This window comes from Mastomys coucha, unplaced genomic scaffold (genome assembly GCF_008632895.1).
Source record: "Mastomys coucha isolate ucsf_1 unplaced genomic scaffold, UCSF_Mcou_1 pScaffold13, whole genome shotgun sequence".
Taxonomy (NCBI): domain Eukaryota; kingdom Metazoa; phylum Chordata; class Mammalia; order Rodentia; family Muridae; genus Mastomys; species Mastomys coucha.
Genome location: NW_022196895.1, coordinates 27,679,931 through 27,703,078, shown reverse-complemented (window position 1 = coordinate 27,703,078; position 23,148 = coordinate 27,679,931). Strand labels below are relative to the sequence as shown.

Below are 23,148 nucleotides of genomic sequence, written 5' to 3'. Positions count from 1 at the left end.
TCCAGATCCAAGCACCCATGTATCAGCTTACAAGTGCTTATAACTCCAGTTTCAGGGATCTGACACCTCGCACAGACACACGTGCAGGCAAAACACCAATGTGCATTTAAAAAAAGTACTAAAGTTCAACAAAACAAAATAACACAGGCATTTACCCTGAGCAGTCTTTCTTTTTATTTATTTATTTTACTTTATGTTTATGTACCACATGCATTCCTTGGGTCCACAGAGGCCAGAAATGGGCACTGGCTCCCTGGGAACTGCAGTTATCCTTTATCTCGTGGCTCACCACATGTAAGTGCTGAGAAATGAACTGGGTCTGCTACAAAAGCAATCAGTGCTTTTCTTTTTCTCTTTTGGTTTTTTGAGACACAATAATTAAAGCATTGTAGCATTCTTTGCGTAGCCCTGGCTGTCCTGGAACTCACTCTGTAGACAGGCTGGCCTCAAACTCAGAGATCCACCTGCCTCTGCCTCCCTAGTTCTGGGATTAAATGCATGTGCCACCACAGCTGGCTGCAAGCAGTGCTCTTAACCATTTTGTCATCTCTCCAGCCTATCCCCTAGGTCATTCTAAGTTTTCCACATAGTGTTGATAAAAGATCTTTTGGGAAAAAATACAAGTGTATGAATTGGTTTAGCATTGTAGAAAAGCACATCTCACCTCTGACTATGTTAAACTGCAATACAATTACAAGTTCCTCTCTTGGGGAGAACCAAAGAGATTAATGTATCAATACTTGGGGAGCTGTCAGCACATAGAATTTATTAAAACTGGGCTCCTCCTTATCCATTTCACCAGGACTTCAATAAACACATAGCCTTCTAGGGGCAAGGAATAATGCTCTATTGTTCTCCTGGATTTTACATATTTTTGTTGGAAATGAGAATTGTGATTCTGATACCTTTTCACTGTGATTACAACATAGCTTACGTGCTGCACCATTACATGATCAGTACTAGATGTTTCTGAGGAAACTAACCTTTGACCCGGACGTCACTGTACCTCTGAAAGTGGTGATAAGCAGCTTTCCAGGGGTTCCGATAATGACGAAGCAAAGTGATGGGAGGTCTTGGTCGCACTGGAACATACCTCACACCTTCCTCATCTGTTCAAAGGAGAAAAGGAGACGACATTAAGTGGCCTAGTATAGATCTTAGATAATTCTCCAAGTCCAGCTTCAGTAAGATGCAGGTGAGACAAGCTGAGACGGGCTCTGACTCGGGAGCTGGGAGGCGAGTGGCCGTGTGGTCATCCTGTCTTACCAATATACTCTTTGGTGGGAGGGCTCTGACTCAGGGTAGCTGGGAGGTGAGTGGCCAATGTGGTCTGACTCAGGGGGAGCTGGGAGGCGAGTGGCTGTGTGGTCTGCCTGCCTTACCAATATACTCTTTGGGAGGAGACTTGCGTTTCTCAGCCTTCACCAGGAGACTTTTGGCAGTGGACTTCTCGTCGTCAGTGCTGTTTGTCTCCATCATATCCCCCTCCTCTGTCGAGATCACGTGCTGCTGCTTTCGAGGCTTTTTCCTTGGGGAGGCACCAGGTGGGAGGTCACTTGGAGGCATGGACAGGTTGCTTGCCAGCAAAGCAAGAGATGGAGACACGGTGTTGGTAGCCAGAGGAGGGACTGCTGTTGGGGAGGGAGCACGCACACCAATGAGCACTCTGGAAGGCTTCACTTGATTTCCAGAAGAACACTTATGAAGACAGTTGGAGGGCTAACAGGTACAGAGGTTTCTTAAGGGCCTGACAGTACGTCACATGGTCTATCTGAGGCAGGGGCTGTGAGCTGCTTCCTATCACTCACAGATAAGATGCCTCTGGAGTGAGAAGGTCAGTACTAACCTGACCTAGGATGGGTCATATAGCTGGGGTGGACAAATCCGAATCTGTTCCTTTTTAAAAAGATTAATTAATTTACCTTATATGAGTGCCCTGTCTTCATGAACTCCAGCAGAGGGAGGGAATCAGATCCCATTACAGATGGTTGAGTCACCACATAGTTGTTGGGAATAGAACTCATGACCTCTGGAAGAGGAGTCAGTGTTCTTAACTGCTGAGCCATCTCTGCAGCCCACTACTCACTTCTAACAGCCACATCCTATACCACCATCCCTAATAACTGCAAACCGTCTCACATTTCCTTATCTTTTCGCTTCATGTCACTCAGCAAAACCCTCAGACATCAAGTCTGGTTCTCCAATTCTTCTGTATATACACAGATGAATGCAGACAGAGACAACTACCAAAGCTACTTAGCCTTGTAAACCATGCATGCTAAAAACCATGCTCTCTGGTAGGATTCTTTTATATTTTCTGCCTCCTTACACCTCTAACCTTTTTGCTATCAGAAGGGAAAGACTACAAGATCCCAACTTTCTATCTCCTGTTTGCACGGTGACCAAATATTCTCCCCTTCAACAAAGGCTGACAGCTTAGGACAATCTCTGAAACACCACTGCAGGACGGACAACCTACTCTGCCCAGACTGAAGGAACTTAAGGGATTTCCTAGAATAAAATCCTTTGATCCTCCACAATTTCAAGAACACCATAAGGACAAAGCCATTTATACCTGCACACTATTAAAAGACTAATTTATTTATTCATTTCTTCTTTTTAAAAGAGTAGCTGGGATTATAGGCAGTGAGCCACCTGACCTGATCACTTTGGAAGAATAATTTCTTCCATCCACACATCTAACAGCAGTTGTAATCTTTTTCTTTCTTTCTTTTTTTTTTAGAGACTTATTTATTTCATGTATATGAGTACACTGCAGTTGTCTTTAGACACACCAGAAGAAGGCATGAGATCCCATTATAGATGGTTGTGAGCCACCATGTGGTTGCTGGGAATAGAACTCATGACCTCTGGAAGAACAGTCAGTGCTCTTAACTGCTGAGCCATTTCTGCAGCCCAGCAGTTGTAATCTTTCTTTGTACTTTGTCTTGCACCACTCTTTTCCTTTTAGGCACTGTTGCAATGGTATACAGTCAATGAAATTCAACTTCATATTGTTTTCCTTTTCATTTACTTCCTCATTAGATTCTTCTTAAAACAGTTGTTTTGTGTTTTTCTATACTTACTCATTTATCCTGTCTGTTCTGTACATATATATACACACACACACACACACACACACACACACACACACACGCACGCACGCTATGTATATAAAATTAAAAAAACAACACAAAACAAAAACAGGTCTCACTGTTTAGCTGGGCTTATATGCCACTATATGGACCAGGCTAATTCAAATTTGAGGTATCTTCGTGTCCTTGCCCCTTGACTGCTGGGTTCAAGGGCATGCTCTACCATATATGGCTCCACTGTCTTAAGCTTTAGTGTTTAAGATAGTTTAGTGTTTTAGGTAATTACTGATAATGATAATTTAGATGATTGCTGACACTGGTCAGGAATCTCATTGCTGAGAAGCTTTGCTATTGTAACCTGGGTCACAGTTCAGATCAGCCACAGCAATTGTGTCTCTGTGGTCAGATGCTCAGACTAGCACTGAATGAGCCTCCATTCTCTAAACTAAAGCTTCTTATCTCTTGGATCAGATGAGCTAAGATTTTCCTCTGGATAGCAGCAAAGACATTAATGAAAATGGATTTTTGGGGCTGGAGAGATGGCTCAGCAGTTGGATCATTACAGATGGCTCACAACCTTCCATAATGAGATCTGATGCCATCTTCTGGGGTGTCTGAAGACAGCTACAGTGTACTTAGATATAATAAATAAATAAGTCTTTAAAAAAAAAAAGAAAGAAAATGGATTTTTGAAGGGGTAGTGGTGTGCACCTTTAATCCCAGAACTTGGGAGGTAGAGGCAGGTAGATTTCAGTGAGTTCTAGGACAATAGAGCCACAGAGTGAGATCCTATCTCAAACCAACCAACCACCCACCTAAAACCAAACCAAACCAAACCAAACCTAGTTAGTGTAAGTCCCCAGATCAAGGGTTTTACTTCAGCTGTTCTCCTCTCTAAGGCACACCAGCACACCAGAAACCAACGTGCCTATCCTTTAGGTACTGAGCAACCTCCTGCCATAACCTCAGTTCCTAATACATTAGCGTTATAGGAAAGTCACTTAAGCCTGACACTCTCTTTAGAAACCCACTCCCATACCCGGGCAGAATACACAATGTTTTTCTCTAAGCTACTTTCTCTATTAATCAGATATTTAGGACTATGTCAAAATCTTTTAATAAACTCCAGGTAAAACCACTGCATAAGGCCAACGTAAAAATGTTGTGCCAGCATCTCAAGAATTTCCCAACTCCAAACCACTGCAGGTTCCAAAGGATAAACTCCTTGGGAAGGTTTTGTCTTTAGAATGAAGGCCTCTTGGCACCTCCCTGCTGCCAGGCAACTATGGACTGACTAGTCAGTGTGGAGGATATGCTACTAAAAAGTGTATTTTGTCTCCCAACCTGCCGGGTTCCTCTGCTTCATGGCCAAGAAATTCAACCCTTTCCCCCACTAAGCCTTCCTGTCATGATTTACTGCCTCAGTGTAAGCACAAAGAAACGAGGCCAAGCAGCCTCTACCACTTCCTTCATTAAAAACAAAGCAACTCAGAATGAAGGGGTGGCTCAGGGTAGACTGCTTGCCTAGCATATACATGCTAGGCCTCAAGTTAATTCTTAGGCCCACAAACCCTATTGTAAGCTGTTGAGAATAAGGTAATCAAGGCATGTTAGGCCTAAAGCAGGCAACTCAAAACAACCTTACAAGTAAACCTGAAGTTTGTTTTACGTAATATTCAAACTCAGGTCTATCAGACAACTCAATAGTTAAGTAAACTGGCTTAAGCTTACAATAGACTTTCAGGCTCAAGTAATAGTGTTTCCTTTGGATAGGACACGGACTCCATCAGAATAAATTTCATGTTAGCCCTTAGAGGATAAAGAGTCTGCTGTTCCTATCTCTGCCTTGTAGGCCAGACCGGGAACACCTCCTTATCTGTAGGGAGGATGAATTACTCCCCATGTCTCTCACATGGCAGTGATGGATTCTCTCCCCCAGTGGAGGATCTCAGTGGCCTATACCCACACATCAATAATGTCTCAACATAAAAGAGGCAAGCAGCATTTACTATGCACTCACTGTACCGAACTGACATATGAAGATGTTGTGAACAGAGAACCTTGCACATACGCCTGTCACCTGACTGCTATGGTATCTCTATGTTAGTTCAACTGGCCATGACCTTTACCCTGGCCCTCAATTCTCTTCTAGCAAAACTAATTCTAGGGCCAGGAAGTCAATAGCTGACTGTGTAAGGAGTTCCCGTGACAATTTTAAATAATCTAAGCCAGAGGTTCTGCTGCAGGGTGAGTCAGCAATGTGGATACTCACTTAAACACCAAGCTGCAGGTGTCCTCCTGTGGACCCACCACACCCATGTAAAGAAAGCAATGCTGCCTGACAATTAAGAGACCTGACCTATAAAGGTCCACCCAGATCAGTGACCCAGTGACTCTCTAGGTCACTTTCCAGAGAAGATGGGTAACCAGCTCTTTGGCCTTGTTCCTGTTGCAAAGCTGGAAGGCAACAGGCCTAAGCCTGAAGAATTCAGTAGTGGATATTTGGAGACAGGGATCAGGATGCCCCGTCCTCCCTCTGGACTCATGGTAGCATCAGCCACAAGGGCTAGCCGCAGCATTTCCCCAGGACTGTACTCTGACACAAAGGATTTCACTAGCGCTGCTGTATCTAAGAATAACAGGTTTGAAAAAAGTATCTAATTTCTTTAATGAGTTGTGTTCATCTATGCATCCAGATAACAGATGGCTCTTGAAAATAATGTAATTATTTTCCAAAAATAAATAGAGCCTTTCAACTCTGTAAAAGGTGCATATCTATTAACTGCTGAGAAAGAGGTCAACAACCCCTGGCTTACTAGCTGATCACCTTAGTCAGAGGCCCCATGGGTGCTCATGTTCTCCTAGGTCTAATGATTGGGCCTTGTTTAATTAACCGATTATTAAACGTTATAATACCACAAACAACCGGTTAAATTTATGTACCTACAGGCCCAATACAACCTTGTATAATGAGCCAGTGCTCTGGCTCTTCCCTAAGCGAACTGGTTTGAGCTGACTCCATCCTGTGCTTCACCCATCTACACCCAGGTCACCCTAAGTAAACCCCACCGAGTACAATATTCTCATTCAGCTGCCCCTGCAGCTTCTGAGGTCCAATATTTTACAACATAAAACAAATAGTTTTAATAAATTAAACTGAAGCATTGCTTGGGCTGGGCATATTCTTAGACACCTAGAAAGCTGAGGCTGGCAAACGGATTTAAGACCAGCTGTAGTGAGACTTGTCTGAAACAAAACAAACAGTCTAAGGGCTGGAGACATTACTCTGCCCACAGGGTTCTTGTTTACCATGCAAGAAGCCCAAGGCTTAATTCCCCCAAAGTTCCTGTGTTAGGTAGGTCTTTACTGCTATGACAAAACACACAGGGTGTGTGTGTTATTACTGTTGCTATTACTAGTATTATTGATTGTGTGGTTCCAGAACCCAGAGCCTTGTGCACACTAGGCAAAATGCTTTACTCCTAAACCATACTTTCACCCCACGAGTTTTATTTTGACTCACAACTTTATAGCTGGCTCCACTGTTTCTAGGCTATAGGCCAGAAGCATGGTGATACAGACTTGCTCATCTCATAGAAGCCAGGCTAAGAGGGAAGATCTGCTTGGATATGGACGACACTATCCCATCAGCTGGTGGGCCAGGAAGGGAAAGGAAAACCTCACTAAGGCAGGCATTTGTATCCTGGCCGCCAGGGCACAAGCCGTGCCATCCGCTCCCTCTGATTTCGGGCAGCCGTCTGAAGTCACGTGCCAGAGCAAATCCCCCTTCGAACTGTCTCTCTCAGGAAATCAGTCCCAGTGAGGACCCACACATCGGCTCTGGATGCTGTTCTGTTTTCCCCAGAGCACTCAGGATGCCTCTGAACAAAGTATAACATTTATCTTGTCTTTTTACACTCTGTTCCTTTCACTAGCACATATGCTAGAAGATAGTGCTGAGATGTTTGTTTTATCAAGTTGTGTTACTGGTCTGAAAACAATTCCCAGAGCCTTACAGGTTGATGCAGGATTACCATCGGCCTCTTGTTACAGACTGTGGCAGGGACTATGTAAATGTGTCAACAAGCAGGTGACAGAATTGAGACCATTTTGATTTTTCTTATGGTTATAACATCTGTAATTGGAGTACTGAGGCCAACCCCCCCAAAAAACAAAAACAAGAAAACAACACAAACCAACAAACAAAAGCAAAGCAAAGCAAACCCATGGGATATGGGATAATAATAAAAGAAGCAAAAATAAAAAAATAGCAGGTTTTCTTATTTACTTTTGAGATGCTGTTTTACTCTGTAACCCAGGGTAGTCTGGAATTTACTGATACTATAGGCTAACCTTAAACTCATGGCAATCCTGCTTTAGCTTCTGAGTTCTGAGTGTTAAGTTGCTTAGCTAAGCAGCTAGTTTGAAAAGCTATTGTAGACAGCACAATCATAGGTGTTACTGCACAGAATGTGCCAGAGGCATTTTCCCATTTTCCCACACACAGGCTATCAGCATAAGGTGAACAAAAAAATAACTTGACTTTACATCAAAGCTTCATTTTTCTTTTTTGAAACAGCGTTTCTCTGTATAGCCCTTGACTTATTTATAGTCCAGGCTGACCTTGAACTCAAAGATCTACCTGCCTCTGCCTCCCCAGTGGTGGGATTAAAGGCGTGCTGTACTGTACTCAGCTACAACAAAGATTTTCTGTTTCTTAATGTAAAGCACATTCTAAAGTTATTTTAAGTAGTCAGAAAACACAGGATCCCAGAATAAATTATTAAGAAAAAAACCCCCACACACATATATTCACACACCCCAAACAAGTTGCATAGACATACATGTAGCCAAACATCCATACACTTAAAATAAAAGGGAAGGAAATAAGAAAGTGACCAGGCTTTCACAAACTGGAAACTCTGAGCTGAGAGGAAAGGGACAGGGAACAGTTTTAAGACATTACTAATCATGTTCTGTATGAACAGAGTACTTTTAAAACAGTAATTCTTATTTTATTACACTACAAAACAACCAAACCTGATAGAAAGCATATTATAAATTAATAATACTTAGCTAGAATTACTTTTAAATCCTTTTAAATATTTGCTTAATTAGTACAAGGAAGCTATATGAAAGATATGCATGGGGAAATTTATGATTATAGCTAGGAATTAAAATTACCAAAGAGGCAGCAAAATGCCTTTGGTCTTCAAGGGGCCTGTGAGACGGTCAATGACTGCTGCCACACCTGAGGATCTGAGTTTGATCCCTGGATGCCCACCACTATTTGTTTCCTGACATTCCTAAGAGTGCTGTGGTATGTGTGTACCCACACACATGGGCACAGAAATAAGTAATACAAAGAAGTACTCATTAAAAGTAGACTTTCATTTCTTAGAATGAAGGAAAGGCAGATGTGGCAGCACACGGGAAAGTTCCAGAGTAGCCTTGGCTCCTGAGGTGGGTTTCCGGGCTGAGCCGCACGAGAGAGCTAGGAAAGGGATGGCTACTACAGTCAGGAATGAACTTACTGGAGACAGGCCTGGTGATGTCCACTGGCTCCACTTCTTCTTTCACTTTGATCTCAGGAACAGGAGGTCCCAGGACTGTGGAAGGAGTGCCGCCCACAGGGGCTGACGGCGTTGGTGCAGCAGCAATGGTGGTGATGGGTGGAGTGATGGGCACAGCTCCGGGAATGGTGGAAAGAGCAATGGCTGGTTGGGATGGAGGACTGGCTGCCGCAATCATGCTGGGAATGGTCGGTGGAGGCTGCTGGGCAGTCGGAGGAACAGCAACGGTAGGCTGTTCAGCATTTTGATTGGATATAGTCTCCAAGGACACTGTCACTGGAGTGGCAATAGACACGTGCACTTCGGATTTAGGTTTGGCACTGAAACACAAAAAGAGAGCACTATGTAGCAACCGAGAGCAAACTGTCTCAGTGTGAGACAAGGAGGGCTGTTAACTCTTCCTAAACAACACACACGCCTTTAATCCCAGCACTTGGGAGGCAGAGGCAGGCGGATTTCTGAGTTGAGGCCAGCCTGGTCTACAGAGTGAGTTCCAGGACAGCCAGGGCTACACAGAGAAACCCTGTCTCAAAAAACCAAAAAAAAAAAAAAAGAAAGTTTCCCATTCTGTCAAGTTTTTATATGCAGTAATCTGAAATTCCTGAAGTTACATCACTGAACCTGGAGCATAAATTTTTAATATTTTCATTGTTGTTACATTTTTATTTCTTTGAGACAGGATCTCACTAAGTACTTCTGCCTGGCTTTCAAAATGGAGACACTGCTGCATCTGTCTCCCATGTACTGGGATTCAAGGTGTGTATCATCAAGAGAGTTTTTTTTTTGCCAGAGAGAAACCCTGTCTTGAAAAACCTAAAAAGAGTTTTTTCCTTTAAGGTACAACTATATTCACATTAGCATGGGTACTTCAAATATATATATATATAAATATATAAATATATATATATATACATATATATATATATATGATTAAAGGTGTGTGCCACCACCGCCTGGAGGGTACTTGATATTTTAAGATGATTTATTGTTATTTATTTAAGTGAACTGGCATTACAGACGGCTGTGAACCACCTAACCCTGGGTGCTGGGAACTGATCTTGGGTTGTCTATAAAGCAGCAAGTGCTTTTGACCACTGAGCTATCTCTCAAGCCCTCATAAGAAGTTTCTTATATGCCTAAGTTTTATAAACAGGTGGCAAAGTTCCAAAAGATCCAAAAGAAGACAGAGTGTTCAAGGCCCTGGGATCAGTTAATAGCTGCAGATAAACAAAGTCTAAAGTGTATATCCTGCTGGGCACTGCTGCCCTGGCCTGTCACTGTAGTGCCTGAGAAACCAAGGCTGGGAAGACGGTGGCTTCAAGGTCGGCTGGGACTGCATAGTGAGACCCTATTTTAAAAACAAGAAAGGAAAAAGAAGGGAGCACAGGAGATGGCTCGGTGTTTAAAGCATTGGCTGTGCAGGTGTGAGGATCCAAATTCAGATCCCAGAATCCACGAAAGCTTTTGCTTTATAAACGATGTTGTGATAAGTCAAAAGAAATGCTATTTAACAAGATGAGCCTTGGGGATGCTACATTTAAGCAAAATAAGTCAGTTACAAAAAAAAGTCAGAGCACTGGAAAGTTGGCTTAGTGGTTAAGAGCACTGACTGCTCTTCTGAAGGTCCTGAGTTCAAATCCCAGCAACCACATGGTGGCTCATAACCATCTCTAATGAGGTCAGATACCCTCTTCTGGTGTGTCTGAAGACAGCTACAGCTACAGTGTACTTACATATAATAAATAAATAAATCTTAAAAAAAAAAGTCAAACTTGGGGAATAGTTGCTTTTTCGGAGGACCCAAGTTCAATTCCCAGTACTCATCTGGTGGCTCGCAGCTGTGTAACTTCCGTTGTAGGGGATTCTATGCTCTCTTTCCGGACTCCTCAAGCACTAGGTCTGCATGTGGTATATGTAGAATCAGGAAAAACACTCTTACACAGATAATAAGAAGTACTTTAAATGAATAATAATTTAAAAGGCCCCCTTCTCTAGCCACAGACTAACAACCCCCCCAAATAGGCATGAGAAGTGCCCCCCCTTTCAACTGTTGGTCAGGGTTGTCCAAGAGACCCCCCAGAACATTATAGGCTATTGCTGTTGCTCTTAATTGCACCCCAGAGGGAAGCTTAAATCCTCCTTGCCAGAGACATAATGTACTTTGGACACACGACTCAGGACTGGAGCTGGATCTGACCTACAAGGCTTCTCTCTGGTTTTCATGTCACCAATAGGCACAATGCAAACTTTCAAGGAGGAAGCAAACAATAGTCCTATCCAGTCGTAATGCTTATGAGCCACAACAAAGACCAGCATCGCACCCTTGAGGGTGCAACAGTGATAGACACACCTTGGCAGTAACCAACAGTTTCCTAATTGGACTTAAGGCCTGTTCACGAAGAAATCCTGCTTGGTAATGGTAACCTCGCTAACTACCTGGGACTAGTGAAGTCATACATCTTGGAAAAGAAGCTGCAACTGATGCTTTGCCAAAGCAGCATAATCCCTAACTACAGTTTAAGTATTTATCCTTCTACCCAAAGGTAAATGTAGTTTTCACCCTGCATCAAAATCAAGGAGAGTTTTTCTTGCAACAGATGGAGACCATTATAGGAAAGTAACCAAATGTAGAAATGTGATACATTTACATCACAACTCTTGTATTCAGGCTCAGGAATCATTAAAGAAAAGGTGAGAGAAAGACTGTAAGAGCCAGAGTACATGCAGTTTACTGTGATTATTATAACTCCCAAAAATGTCAGAGAAGCTCCACTCACCAGAAAGGCTCACCAACCTGGCTGCCTAAATATGACCCGATTAAAGACAACACTAATAGACATATTAATATGGAAGAGGGATAGTTTTCAACTCTAGAGAAAGAACTACAGGCAACTAGGGAATGCTCAAAGCAGGAAAAATAAGTCTTCCCCAGGTAAGAGTGCATCAACTAGTTATCCAATACAAAACAGTGAGCCCAGCCGGGCGGTGGTGGTGCATGCCTTTAATCCCAGCACTTGGGAGGCAGAGGCAGGTGGATTTCTGAGTTCAAGGCCAGCCTGGTCTACAGAGTGAGTTCCAGGACAGCCAAGGCTACACAGAGAGACCCTGTCTTGGAAAAACAAAACAAAACAAAACAAAAAACAAACAAACAAAAAAATTTGGGGCTGGTGAGATGGCTCAGCGGGTAAGAGCACTGACTGTTCTTCTGAAGGTCGTGAGTTCAAATCCCAGCAACCACATGGTGGCTCACAACCACCCATAATGAAATCTGATGCCCTCTTCTGGTGTATCTGAAAACAGCTACAATGTACTCATTTATAATAATAATAAATAAATCTTTTAAAAAAATTTATATGGACCTGAAAAATATACAAGTAAAATTATATGGACCAATCAGGTTATACTTATGTATTTAGGAACCTCTAGAAAAAGAGGCCATGATTTTGAATAGAGCAAGGGAGATTCCCTGGGAGGGGCTGGAGGGAAGAAAGTGAAAGGGGGGTGTTATAATTATAATCTCAAAAAAAAATTAAAAAGCCTAACACTATATAATTCTGATTATATGATTCCCTAAGTAGTCAAAATTCATATTAATAATGCATAGAAATGCTGTCAAGGATTACAGCCAGAGGAGAGAGGAAGTTAGCATGTAATGGACACAGAGTTTTAATTTGGGAAGATGTTTGTCAAAACTCAAGTATATTTAGTATTAGGCACAATACTGTAATAATGTTAACTATTGACCCACAGGCTCAATAACTGGCTCAGATGAATTTTCAAAAAAATGGAAGGCTATCTGACAAATAAATCACTGTCAAAATATATAAAGAATTCTGCCAACTCAACACTTAGGAAAAACTGGCAAAGCACGCTGGATATTGTTCCGGTATGATGGTCTAGTAGGTCAGTGACTGCTGTGGAGTCTAATGATCTGAAATGGACCCCTCGGTCCCACATGGTGGAAGCCGTGAACCGACCCTCCTGTAAGCTTCCTTTGAGCTCCACATACATGTCATGACACATGTGCACCACACTCCTTCCCCCAATAAAACAAGACGTAAAGAGGGAAGACAACTGACTAGAGTTAAGTGTTTTAGTTTGCCTCCTGTGGCAATAAAACACTGACTGAACTCAGCCTGGGGAGGAGAGAGTTATTTGGTTTCTGCTTCCAGATCAAACTCCATCACTGAGGGAAGAGCAGGAACTCCAGGTAGGAACCTGAAGGCAGGAATGATGGAGGACCGCTGGTTACTGGCTGGCTCATTGCCCATGCTCAGCTTTCTTATCTAGTCCACGACCAGCCACCCAGGAATGGTACCTGGGTTGTTCTACATCAATTAACCATCAACACAATGTCCTGCAGACATGTCCACAAGGCCAATCTGATCTAGACAATTTCTCAATTGAGGATCCCTCTTCCTGGTGACTCTGGGTAGTGTCAGACTGACAATGACACCAAGCTGTAACAGTGGTATAAGTAAGAAATCCCAGAGCCGGGGAGGCTAAGGCAGCAGGATGGTTCATATGTATCAAGTCTTGGTCTCCAAACAAGTGTATTAAAAAAGAAAAACTCAAGTAAACTCAGAAAACAGGAACAAAGCATGAAATAATGACATGAATAAATGACACTCCACTACTACACTACTAAGGATATTCAAAAATGAGTATGGTGGCAAACACTTGTGATTCTAGGTACATGAGAGTCTTGGGCCGTGAAATGGAGTAGAAAGAAAATTAACTTCATTAAGTTGCTTAAATTCATTCTGGAGTTTTTTCTCTTTTCTTTTTTTTAAATGCATATATATTTGTGTGTATAAGTCAGAAGACACTCTTGGGTGTCTTTATCCTTTGAGGCAGGGTCTCTCACTAGCCAGCATGGCCATCCTCCTGTCTGCATTCCTCTGTGCTGGCATTAAAGCGCCCAGCTTTTTGAAATCATGGATTTTGGACTTGAAATGAGTGAAGTCTTTATTCTTGCAAAGCAAGTGCTTTACCAACCGAGCCAGCCCACCAACCCCTGAAGTATTCCATTACAAATTTAATTGTCCACTTGTGGGTGTTAGTAGTGAGGAAATTAGAAAATATTTTGTTTATTGAAACATTTTAGTTATATTTTCAAAATATATTTACTTATTTAGTGTGAGTGTGTGAATGTGTATGTTGCTTTTCTCTTCTTTTTTTATTTTTTTATTTTTTTGGTATTTTTGAGACAAGGTTTCTCTGTATAGCCCTGGCTGTCCTGGAACTCACTCTGTAGACCAGGCTGGCCTCGAACTCAGAAATCCGCCTACCTCTGCCTCCCAAGGGCTGGGATTAAAGGCATGCACCACCACCGCCCGGCTGCTTTTCTCTTTAACCATGTGAATTCTGGAGATCAAGATCAGGTTGTCAGGCTTATTGGTCACCATGCATCTGAGTAACCATTCAAAAGATAGAAAAGGATGTGTGCTGCTGTGGACTCCTTGTTTTCCAGGGATGATATATCCACGTAAAATTTAGCAAAAATAGAAGAATGGAAACTGGCCAAAGATGAAAATGTAGCAAAATCCCTCAAGTGAAAATCCCTCAAGTTAGTCATGAAAGTAGGTGTGGTTACTCTAGCAACAGCCCAGTAGTGAGCAAGTGCAGTGAGCCCTAGGCTTCCTCTAAGCCATAGCAGAGTGAAAAAACTCAGTGAAAATAAAGGTAACCACTGACTTCTAACTAACCCTACCTCTTAGTAAAAATTGCACTAGAAACAGAAAGTCATTTATGGTTTATGGCTGCAATAGTTTACCACTAATCTAGATCCAAGAGAGTAAATGAATTCAGAGACATTTCCCAGTGCTAAACATCCAAAGTCTAAGGTGGTAAGAGTGGATCCTGTTTGAGAAGCGTGTACCATCACTCACCAAGGCGTGAGATGACACTTGCTCTCATCACAAATGACAAGGAAGCCAGCACTACTTCAACTGTAGATTACAAATACTAAGTATTGGCTTTATTACTTTTTCCTCATTTCTTTACATATTACAATTGACAAAACAATTTTTAGTATTGTCACTAGTTTTTATTTTATTTTTTATTTTTGTAGCAATAGGGATTACATCACAGGATCCCAACCAAGTGCTTTACCACTGAGTAAAACACTGCAACATTTTACAAGATCATAGAGTACTGAGTGTGTGTGCACATGCAGATCTCTATGGGTTGGACTTGCATATGCACGAGCATGCACATGGAAGCCAGGGGTTCACTTTAGGTGTTTCTTATCTTTCTAGACAAGACTCTCACTGAACCTGGCATGTACTGATTTGGCTTAGAGTTGGGGGGCAGCAAGCAATCTTCCTGTCTCTGTCTCCCCAGTGCTAGGATTATAGATATGGATCACCACTCTTGGTTTTTATGTGGATATTGGGGACTAAACTGAGATATTCGTGCTTGTGTGGCAAGCATTACAATTGACTGACCCATCTCCCTAACCCCAAAAACTCTTCAATAATTCAAAGACATTTTGTACTCCTTCACCTGACATGGTAGACATTTTATAATTCTGCATAAAGGTCCACAGTGACCACTGTTAGCATCCCCCCACCAGTCTCTGCCCTGCTTTTTCTTCTTCCTGATACATTCAAAATCAGGAAGCATATATGTATTATTATTTACTTGGCAAACTCTCTGCTCCAGAAACCTTTCTGTAAATCGCTTCCTAGTCATTCTACCCCCTTTGTCTCCATCACTCTGTGCTTTTTTTGGGGTGGGGGAGGAGTTTTGCTTCCTCATATCTTTCATTGGCAACAGAAATAAGGCTGATGGAATGTAAGCTTATCTAGTTAGTATACTATGTTTCTAGATGCTAATATGATACTTGACAAAAGGTATCTATAAATTTTATTACAAAATGAGGTTTAAGAAGCATATCTATGGGCAGTGGTGGCGCACGCCTCTAATCCCAGCACTTGGGAGGCAGAGGCAGGTGGATTTCTGAGTTCAAGACCAGCATGGTCTACAGAGTGAGTTCCAGGACAGCCAGGGCTATACAGAGAAACCCTGTCTCGAAAAAAAAACAAAAACAAAACAAACAAAGAAAAGAAGCATATCTAAACATAGAAACATGGCAAGTTATTATTAGAGTAAATAAAAAATGCAGAAATACCCAACATTCTAATTAGATAACTTTGGTTTGAAAAACTTATGAAAGTTCTGCATGAGATAGTGGGTATATATTGCCCCAGCTCCTCAGGAGGCTAAGTTAGGAAGATCACATGAACCCATGCATTGGAGACCAGCCTGGGAAACATATCAAGACCCTAGCTTAAAACCAATTTATCGGGCTGGCAAGATGGCTTAGCGGGTAAGAGCATTGACTGCTCTTCGGAAGGTCCTGAGTTCGGATCCCAGCAACCACATGGTGGCTCACAGCCACCCGTAATGAGATCAGAGGCCCTCTTCTGGTGCGTTTGAAGACAGCTACAGTGAATTGCTGGGCCAGAAAAAGCGGGGCCGGAACAAGGGGGTGCCAGCAGAGGTCCTGAGTTCAATTCCCAGCAGCCACACACATGATAGCTCATGGACATCTGTACAGCTACAGTGTACTAATGTACTCATACACATAAAGTAAATAAAATAAATCTTAAAAAAAAAAAACAATTTATCTATACATATGGCCAGAAAAAGGCATTGAAGGTTACTTATTAGAAGTGTTATTAATTCGTATTATTGTAGGAGTGGGGCTGGCAAGTGGGTGGGGAACAGGATAATGATTTTGACTTTATTCTTTATATATACACAGAGACATAAATAAAACATATTACCCTCAATTTTTTATTTTTATTTATTTATTTATTTATTTTGTTTGGTTTTTCGAGACAGGGTTTCTCTGTGTAGCTCTGGCTGTCCTGGAACTTACTCTGTAGACCAGGCTGGCCTCGAACTCAGAAATCCGCCTGCCTCCACCTCCCAAGTGCTGGGATTAAAGGTGTGCGCCACCACCGCCTGGCCAATTTTTTATTTTTAAATTTTAATTAATTTGCTTTTACTTTTAACTTTTTAAAAAAAGATTTATCCCCTTCTGGTCTGTCTGGGCCGGTGCCCTAAGCAGACCTGGGGTGCAAATTCCACAGCCAGTCCTACAACACCTAGACGAAGCTCTACTCCCAGGTGCTCTAACAAGCCCAGGATCACAGGATTCCAGAATCACAGAGACAGTTTGACTCTGAGGAGTTCTGACACAACAAGGATCACAGGAAAAACAACCAGATTTAGCCAGGGCAGGTAGCACAAGAGATAACCAGATTGGGGAGGGGGGGAGAGGGAGGGGGAGAAAAGCTCAAGAAAATAAGCAACACAAACCAAGGTTACTTGGCATCATTAGAACCCAATTCTCCCACCACAGCAAATCCTGGACACACCATCACACCAGAAAAGCAAGATTCAGATCTAAAATCACTTCTCATGATGATGATACAGGACTTTAAGAAAGACATATATAACTCCCTCAAAGAAATAAAGGAGAACACAGGTAAACAGCTAGAAGTCTTTCAAGAGGAAACACAAAAATCCCTTAAAGAACTACAGGAAAACACAATCAAATAAGTGAAGGAAATGAACAAAACCATCCAGAATCTAAAAATGGAAATAGAAACCATTAGAAATAAAAAATAGAAATAGAAATAGAAAGAATAAATAAAAATAAATAAAAAAATAATAAAAATAAATAAATAAATAAATAATAATAATAAATAAATAGAAATCAGAAAGAGAAACAACCTTGGAGATAGAAAACTTAGGAAAGAAATCAGGAGTCATAGATGCAAGCATCACCAACAGAATACAAGAGATAGAAGAGAGAATCTCAAGGGCAGAAGACACCATAGAAAACATTGACACAACAGTCAAAGAAAATGCAAAAAGCAAAAAGCTCCTAACCCAAAGCTCCTAACCCAAAACATCCAGGAAATCCAGGACGCAATGAGAAGACCAAACCTAAAGTACAGAAGAGAGTAAAGACTCCCAAGGTAATGGGCCAGTAAATATCTTCGACAAAATTATAGAAGAAAACTTCCCTAATCTATAGATAGAGATGCCCATGAACATACAAGAAACCTACAGAACTCCAAATAGACTGGACCAGAAAAGAAATTCCAGCCCTGGCTACTATATATACCCAGCAAAACTCTCAATTACTTTAGATGGAGAAAACAAGATATTCCATGACAAAACCAAATTTACACAATATCTTTTCACAAGTCCAGCCCTACAAAGAAAAACACCAACATAAGGAACAAAACTACACCCTAGAAGAAGCAAGAAAGTAATCTTTCAACAAACCCAAACAAACCTAATTCTACCTCTTACAACAAAAACAACAGGAAGTAACAATTACCTTTTCTTAATATCTTAATATGAAATTAATATTACCAACATATCCTAATCGATTGAAATCCAAAAATATGAGGAATTAGAAATTTGTTGACTGTTACCCAATGGTCTCTCTAATTTGGTAATTGGAGAAACTGGTCCAATATTGTACAGTCTATATACACTTTCTGCTTGTTTGTACGCGACAGTGTCTTGCTGAGTACCACATAATGGTTTTGAACTCATGCTTCTCCTATCTCAGCCTCTCTATTAGTAGCATTGTTTATTTCATGTTTTTACACTATACACTGGTTTTCAGAACAGCTTACATATTTCAAAAGTATTTATACAACCAAAAGAAATGTAGACAATTAACTTGGGAGGTGGGTTTTAAGAGAACAACAAAGAGTGAATGCTTTGCTTAATGTCTATAACTATTGTATCAAGTTTGAAGAAGAGGACTTTATAAGTTATTCTTTCTCTGAGATGAATGCTTTTCCAAATTATCACAGCCAATGAACCAGATTCTTACCCTCACCTAATGTCTGTGCCACCCTTCAAGCAGAACCACTGTTCATTGAAATAGTTGGTGAATGACTTTATGAATAGACCATCTTAATACACATACCATTTCTTAAATGAATATAACCTGTTCTCTGTGGGCTGAGAATAAAGTCACTCACTCAAGTCAAACTGCTTTGACCATAGCAGGAAGTCTGTACCCCAAAATCGTGCCTACAATTCATTCCTTGGCACAGCAGAACTGTCAACTGTCAGCTTAGCTACGATGGAGGTAAAATCCTTTGGTGATTTGAGGGTCATTGAAGTACAGCCTTATTACATTGAAATCCAATGTCTAAAAATTGTTCTTATTTTGGGCTTGTACCACAGTAAAAGCCAAGATTTTAAGCTCTACTAAATACAAAACAAACAAAAAAAGACTTTATATATTTATGTTCATCATTTAAAAAAGTACTAGTAGTGATGTATTATTTTAAAATATAGTTAATATGTTTGGAGTTATTTAAAATTTATATTGAACAAAATGTATCTATTTCCAGTACTGCTGTAGACAGGCATCTACATAAGACTGTTAAATTGATTGTTGTTTTATATCAAACAACTTTTATAATACTCATCTTTATTGCTATAATACTTTACAAATTTTAAAGAATATGACAAAAAAGGTATTGTAGGTATTGAAGGGGGGTCTCTGGGAGGAGTTGGGGTACAAAAGGGAAACAAGAATGTGATTTAATTCTATTTACTTATGTTTTTAAATGTTAACAAATTCAGATACATTGAAATCATGTATCTTTTCTTATAATGCAATAAAACTTAAATCAATAAAAAAAGATTTATCTCTTCTTTATTTGTGCATATGTGTGTGTATAGATAGTGTCAAATTCCTTGGAACTGGCGAGTGCAGGAAGCAAACAGACTTCTGGTAGAGCTGTAAGTACTCCTAACCAATTTTTACAAAAACTTCATGTATTATCACAGGGAGCGGGTGGCACACCCGAGTGTTATGGTGCACATGTGGGATCAGAGGACAACTTGCAAGAATGAGTTCTCTTCCTATGACGTGGGTCACCAGGTCTGATGGCAAGCATCTTTACTCATTGAGTCTCCTCCCAGACCCTGTCTTTTATTTTTTAGGGTTTTATTAACTTTTGAGAGATTCATGGGTTAAACTCAGGGTTTCATTTTATAATAGGCAAGCACTCAACTACAAAGCTGCATCCTCAGTGCAAAGGAAAAAAAAAGTCCAACCCCTCAAATAGTACGGTGTGACTAGGTTTCCCAATAGTCAGAACTCAGAACTCAGCTACGTCTGTTTAGCTTATGCCATTTTGTTTGTGCATGTGGTCTATACACAGGGTGTATATACATGGTCGTGACAGTATGAGCACATGTATGTCAAGGACAGAGGTAGATATCAGGTGTCCTCTTGATCATTTGCCATCTTTCATATTTTATTTACTTAAAACATATTGTATTTGGGGCTGGAGAGATAGCATAAGAGTTAAGAGCACTGTCTACTCTTCTAGAGTTCCTGAGTTCAATTCCTAGCAACCACATGGTGGCTCATAATATACACAGGAATCTGATGTCCTCTTCTGGTGTACAGGCATACACACAGACAGAGCACTCATATACATAAAATAAATAATTTTGAAAAAAAAGAGAAAAACTTTTATCTATTTTTGTGTGTATAAATATTTGCCAGCATGTATGTAAATGTACCACGTTGATTGCCTGGTGAGTTTCCAAAGAGCCGGAAGGAGGGCACTGGATTCCCTGGACCTGGAATTACAGACGGATATGTGGATGCTGGGAACTGAGCCTAGGTCCTCTGCAAGAGCAGCAAGCAGCAGGTGCTCCTTCCAGTACCATCCCAACCCTAACTTTCAGGTTTCCTCCTTCTTTTGAGACAGGGTCTCACTGTGTAGTCTTGGCTGGCCTGGGACTTGTTATATATGGCTTTCAACTCAGACATCCACCTGCGTCTGCCTCCCACGAGCAGGAATTAAAGGTGTGCACCAGGAAACTCAGCCACACTTTGTTTTTAATTTGACTTCTGCGGATGTGCTTGTGCTTCTGAGGGAGTGTGGAGCACTGAGTGTGTACATCTGAGTGGAGATGCTCCGTGGAGCCTGCTGAAGGTATAGGTGGCGGCAAGCTACCTTAGGTGGGTACTGAGAGTCAATCTCAGTACCTCTGCAAGAGCAACACCAGCTTTTAGCCGTGAGCTCTCTAGTTCTACCCACTTCTTTTTTTTTTTTTTAAAGATTAATTTATTTATTATATGTAAATACACTGTAGCTGTCTTCAGACACACCAGGATATCAGATCTCATTACAATGGTTGTGAGCCACCATGTGGTTGCTGGAATTTGAACTCAGGACTTCTGGAAGAGCAGTCAGTGCTCTTAACCACTGAGCCGTTTCTCCAGCTCCCCAACCACCATTTTTTTGTGACAAGGTTTTTTTCTTTTCTCGAGATAGGGTTTCTCTGTGTAGCCCTGGCTATCCTGGAACTCACTCTGTAGACCAGGCTGGCCTTGAACTCAGAAATCCGCCTGCCTCTGCCTCCCAAGTGCTGGGATTAAAGGTATGCGAGACAAGGTTTTTTTCACTGAACCTGAAGCTCACTGTTGGCTGTGAAGCTTCAGGGATCCAGCTGTCTGTCGCCCAATGCCTGGTTTTCATGGTTGCTAAGGTTCAGAACTCAGAAGCCACCCCTCCTGCTCTATGACACCATTAAAAGAAGGGAACAACTGGGTGTTTATTATGAGGCAGGCTCTGTGTTATATGTTTTAAACACTTCACTTAAATATTCAGAATATTCTAAGGTAGGTTAACTAATTGTAGTTACAAATCCTACAAATGGTAACTGGCGAGGTTGGGGAGGTCATGAAACTGGAAAAGCCATTATAATGAGGTACCAAGATCCCCAAACCCACGTGCAGTTGCTCACATTAAACTCCTTGCTACACAATGATGTGTAATTTATAGTAAGAGTGATGATAAGAGATGCGCTCACCCTGCAGGTCTAGGTGACCCGGAAGCACTCCGCATAGAGCTTTCTACTCGAGGACTAGCCACGTCAGGAGGCTGAGGAGGGAGGAGAGTTTTCCGAACTGCCATTCTGAAAGAAATGAGACAAACCTAGAAAATAGCAGTCCAAGATACATTTGCCAAACATACCTTCTAAATAGTGCAACAAATGACAAGGTTTGTTCAGCACATCCACTAAAGAGTACAATGACAAGGTCTCTGCATGTAACCCTCACTGGACCGGGAATCACTATGTAGACCAGGTTAGCCCCAAATCTGCTTTGATCCTCCTCTTTGTCTTCCTGAATAACAGGATTACATGTGTAGGTCTTCGTGCCCATCGATTATGTTTTGGCTTTTTTGTTTTCTATTTCACCCCCTCTTTTCTTTTCTTTTTTTTTTTTTTTTTTTTTTTTTTTGAGACAGGGTTTCTCTGTATAGCCCTGGCTGTCCTGGAAGTCACTCTGTAGACCAGGCTGGCCTCGAACTCAGAAATCTGCCTGCCTCTGCCTCCCAAGTGCTGGGATTAAAGGCGTGCATCACCACTGCCTGGCTAAATTAAACCAAATTTGTGATACCTAAAATCAGTAGAAATTTGAACAACTAGACAGTTAATGTTATTTAAGTTATCTCTCCCGCCCCTAATTTTCAACTATATATATATGAAAAGACACATGCAAAATACATACAAATAAAACAATCCTAGCACATGGGAGGTGAAAACAGGATTGGGGTTGAGGTTGTCCTTGGCTACATAGGAACTTTGAGATCAGCTACACAAAACTCTACTTTGAGAAAGCACCAAGGAAAGTGGGGAAACAGAACAGTGGAGGATAGAGATGGTATGATCTCCAGTACTCATAAGTCAAGTGGTGGTATATGCTGATCTTCCCAGCACTCCTGATACAGAAACAGGAGGATTAGAAGTACAAGGTCATCCTTTGCCAGTTGGAAGCCAGCCTGAGATAGTCAAGACTCTGGGAAAAATCCTCTGGGAAGAGTTTCGTCAGGGCCAGCACACAGAAGCTGTGCTCCCAAGATGACCAGGGTCAAACCTCATGCTCAGAAACTTGGTAGTTAAGAGTCTTCCAGGTTGTACTGGTTTTGAAAGTTCATAACGAGCAACTGAGGCTTGGCACTCTAAGAGGCCAGAAGAGGTGCAAAGGAAAACAGTTGAGAACTGGCACTAGGTGGCAGGGCCAGAGTTCCCAAAGAGGGCACAGCTGAGGCTACTGGTGAAAGGATAGCCCAGCTGCAGCAGAGACCCCAGCATTTTGGAGATGCCAGTGCCCAGCTGGGATGACCACCGAGAGCAGCAGCAACTGTGGAATGACGGCCACTTGAGCCTATTCAATGAGTGCTCTATGTGTACGGTGGATGCAGAGCCAGATAGGTGGTACAGTTTAAGGCTTTGGAGCATGGAGGCTTGTGAGGTCCAGAAGTCTGATCCTGAGCTCTGACAGAGCTGGACTTTGGTTTTGTTCTGATTTGACGGTAACTGTGCCCTGGTTTTTCCCTCTTGGAGCAAGAAAGCATGACGCCTACCACCACCACCACCTCCTCCTCCACCACCACCACCAC

The 23,148-nt window shown here is 41.6% G+C and overlaps 1 protein-coding gene across 1 annotated transcript in view; it reads right to left on the bottom strand.

Moving 5' to 3' along the window:
• Positions 1–23,148, bottom strand: part of Sap130 (Sin3A associated protein 130) — an 89,042-nt gene that overhangs the window by 13,056 nt on the left and 52,838 nt on the right. The window contains exons 15-18 of the mRNA XM_031366366.1: positions 21,554–21,658; positions 8,630–8,988; positions 1,383–1,631; positions 984–1,109 (exon numbers count right to left, since the gene is read on the bottom strand). Coding sequence (XP_031222226.1) covers positions 984–1,109; positions 1,383–1,631; positions 8,630–8,988; positions 21,554–21,658 — 839 coding nt within the window. The remainder of the gene's footprint in view (positions 1–983; positions 1,110–1,382; positions 1,632–8,629; positions 8,989–21,553; positions 21,659–23,148) is intronic.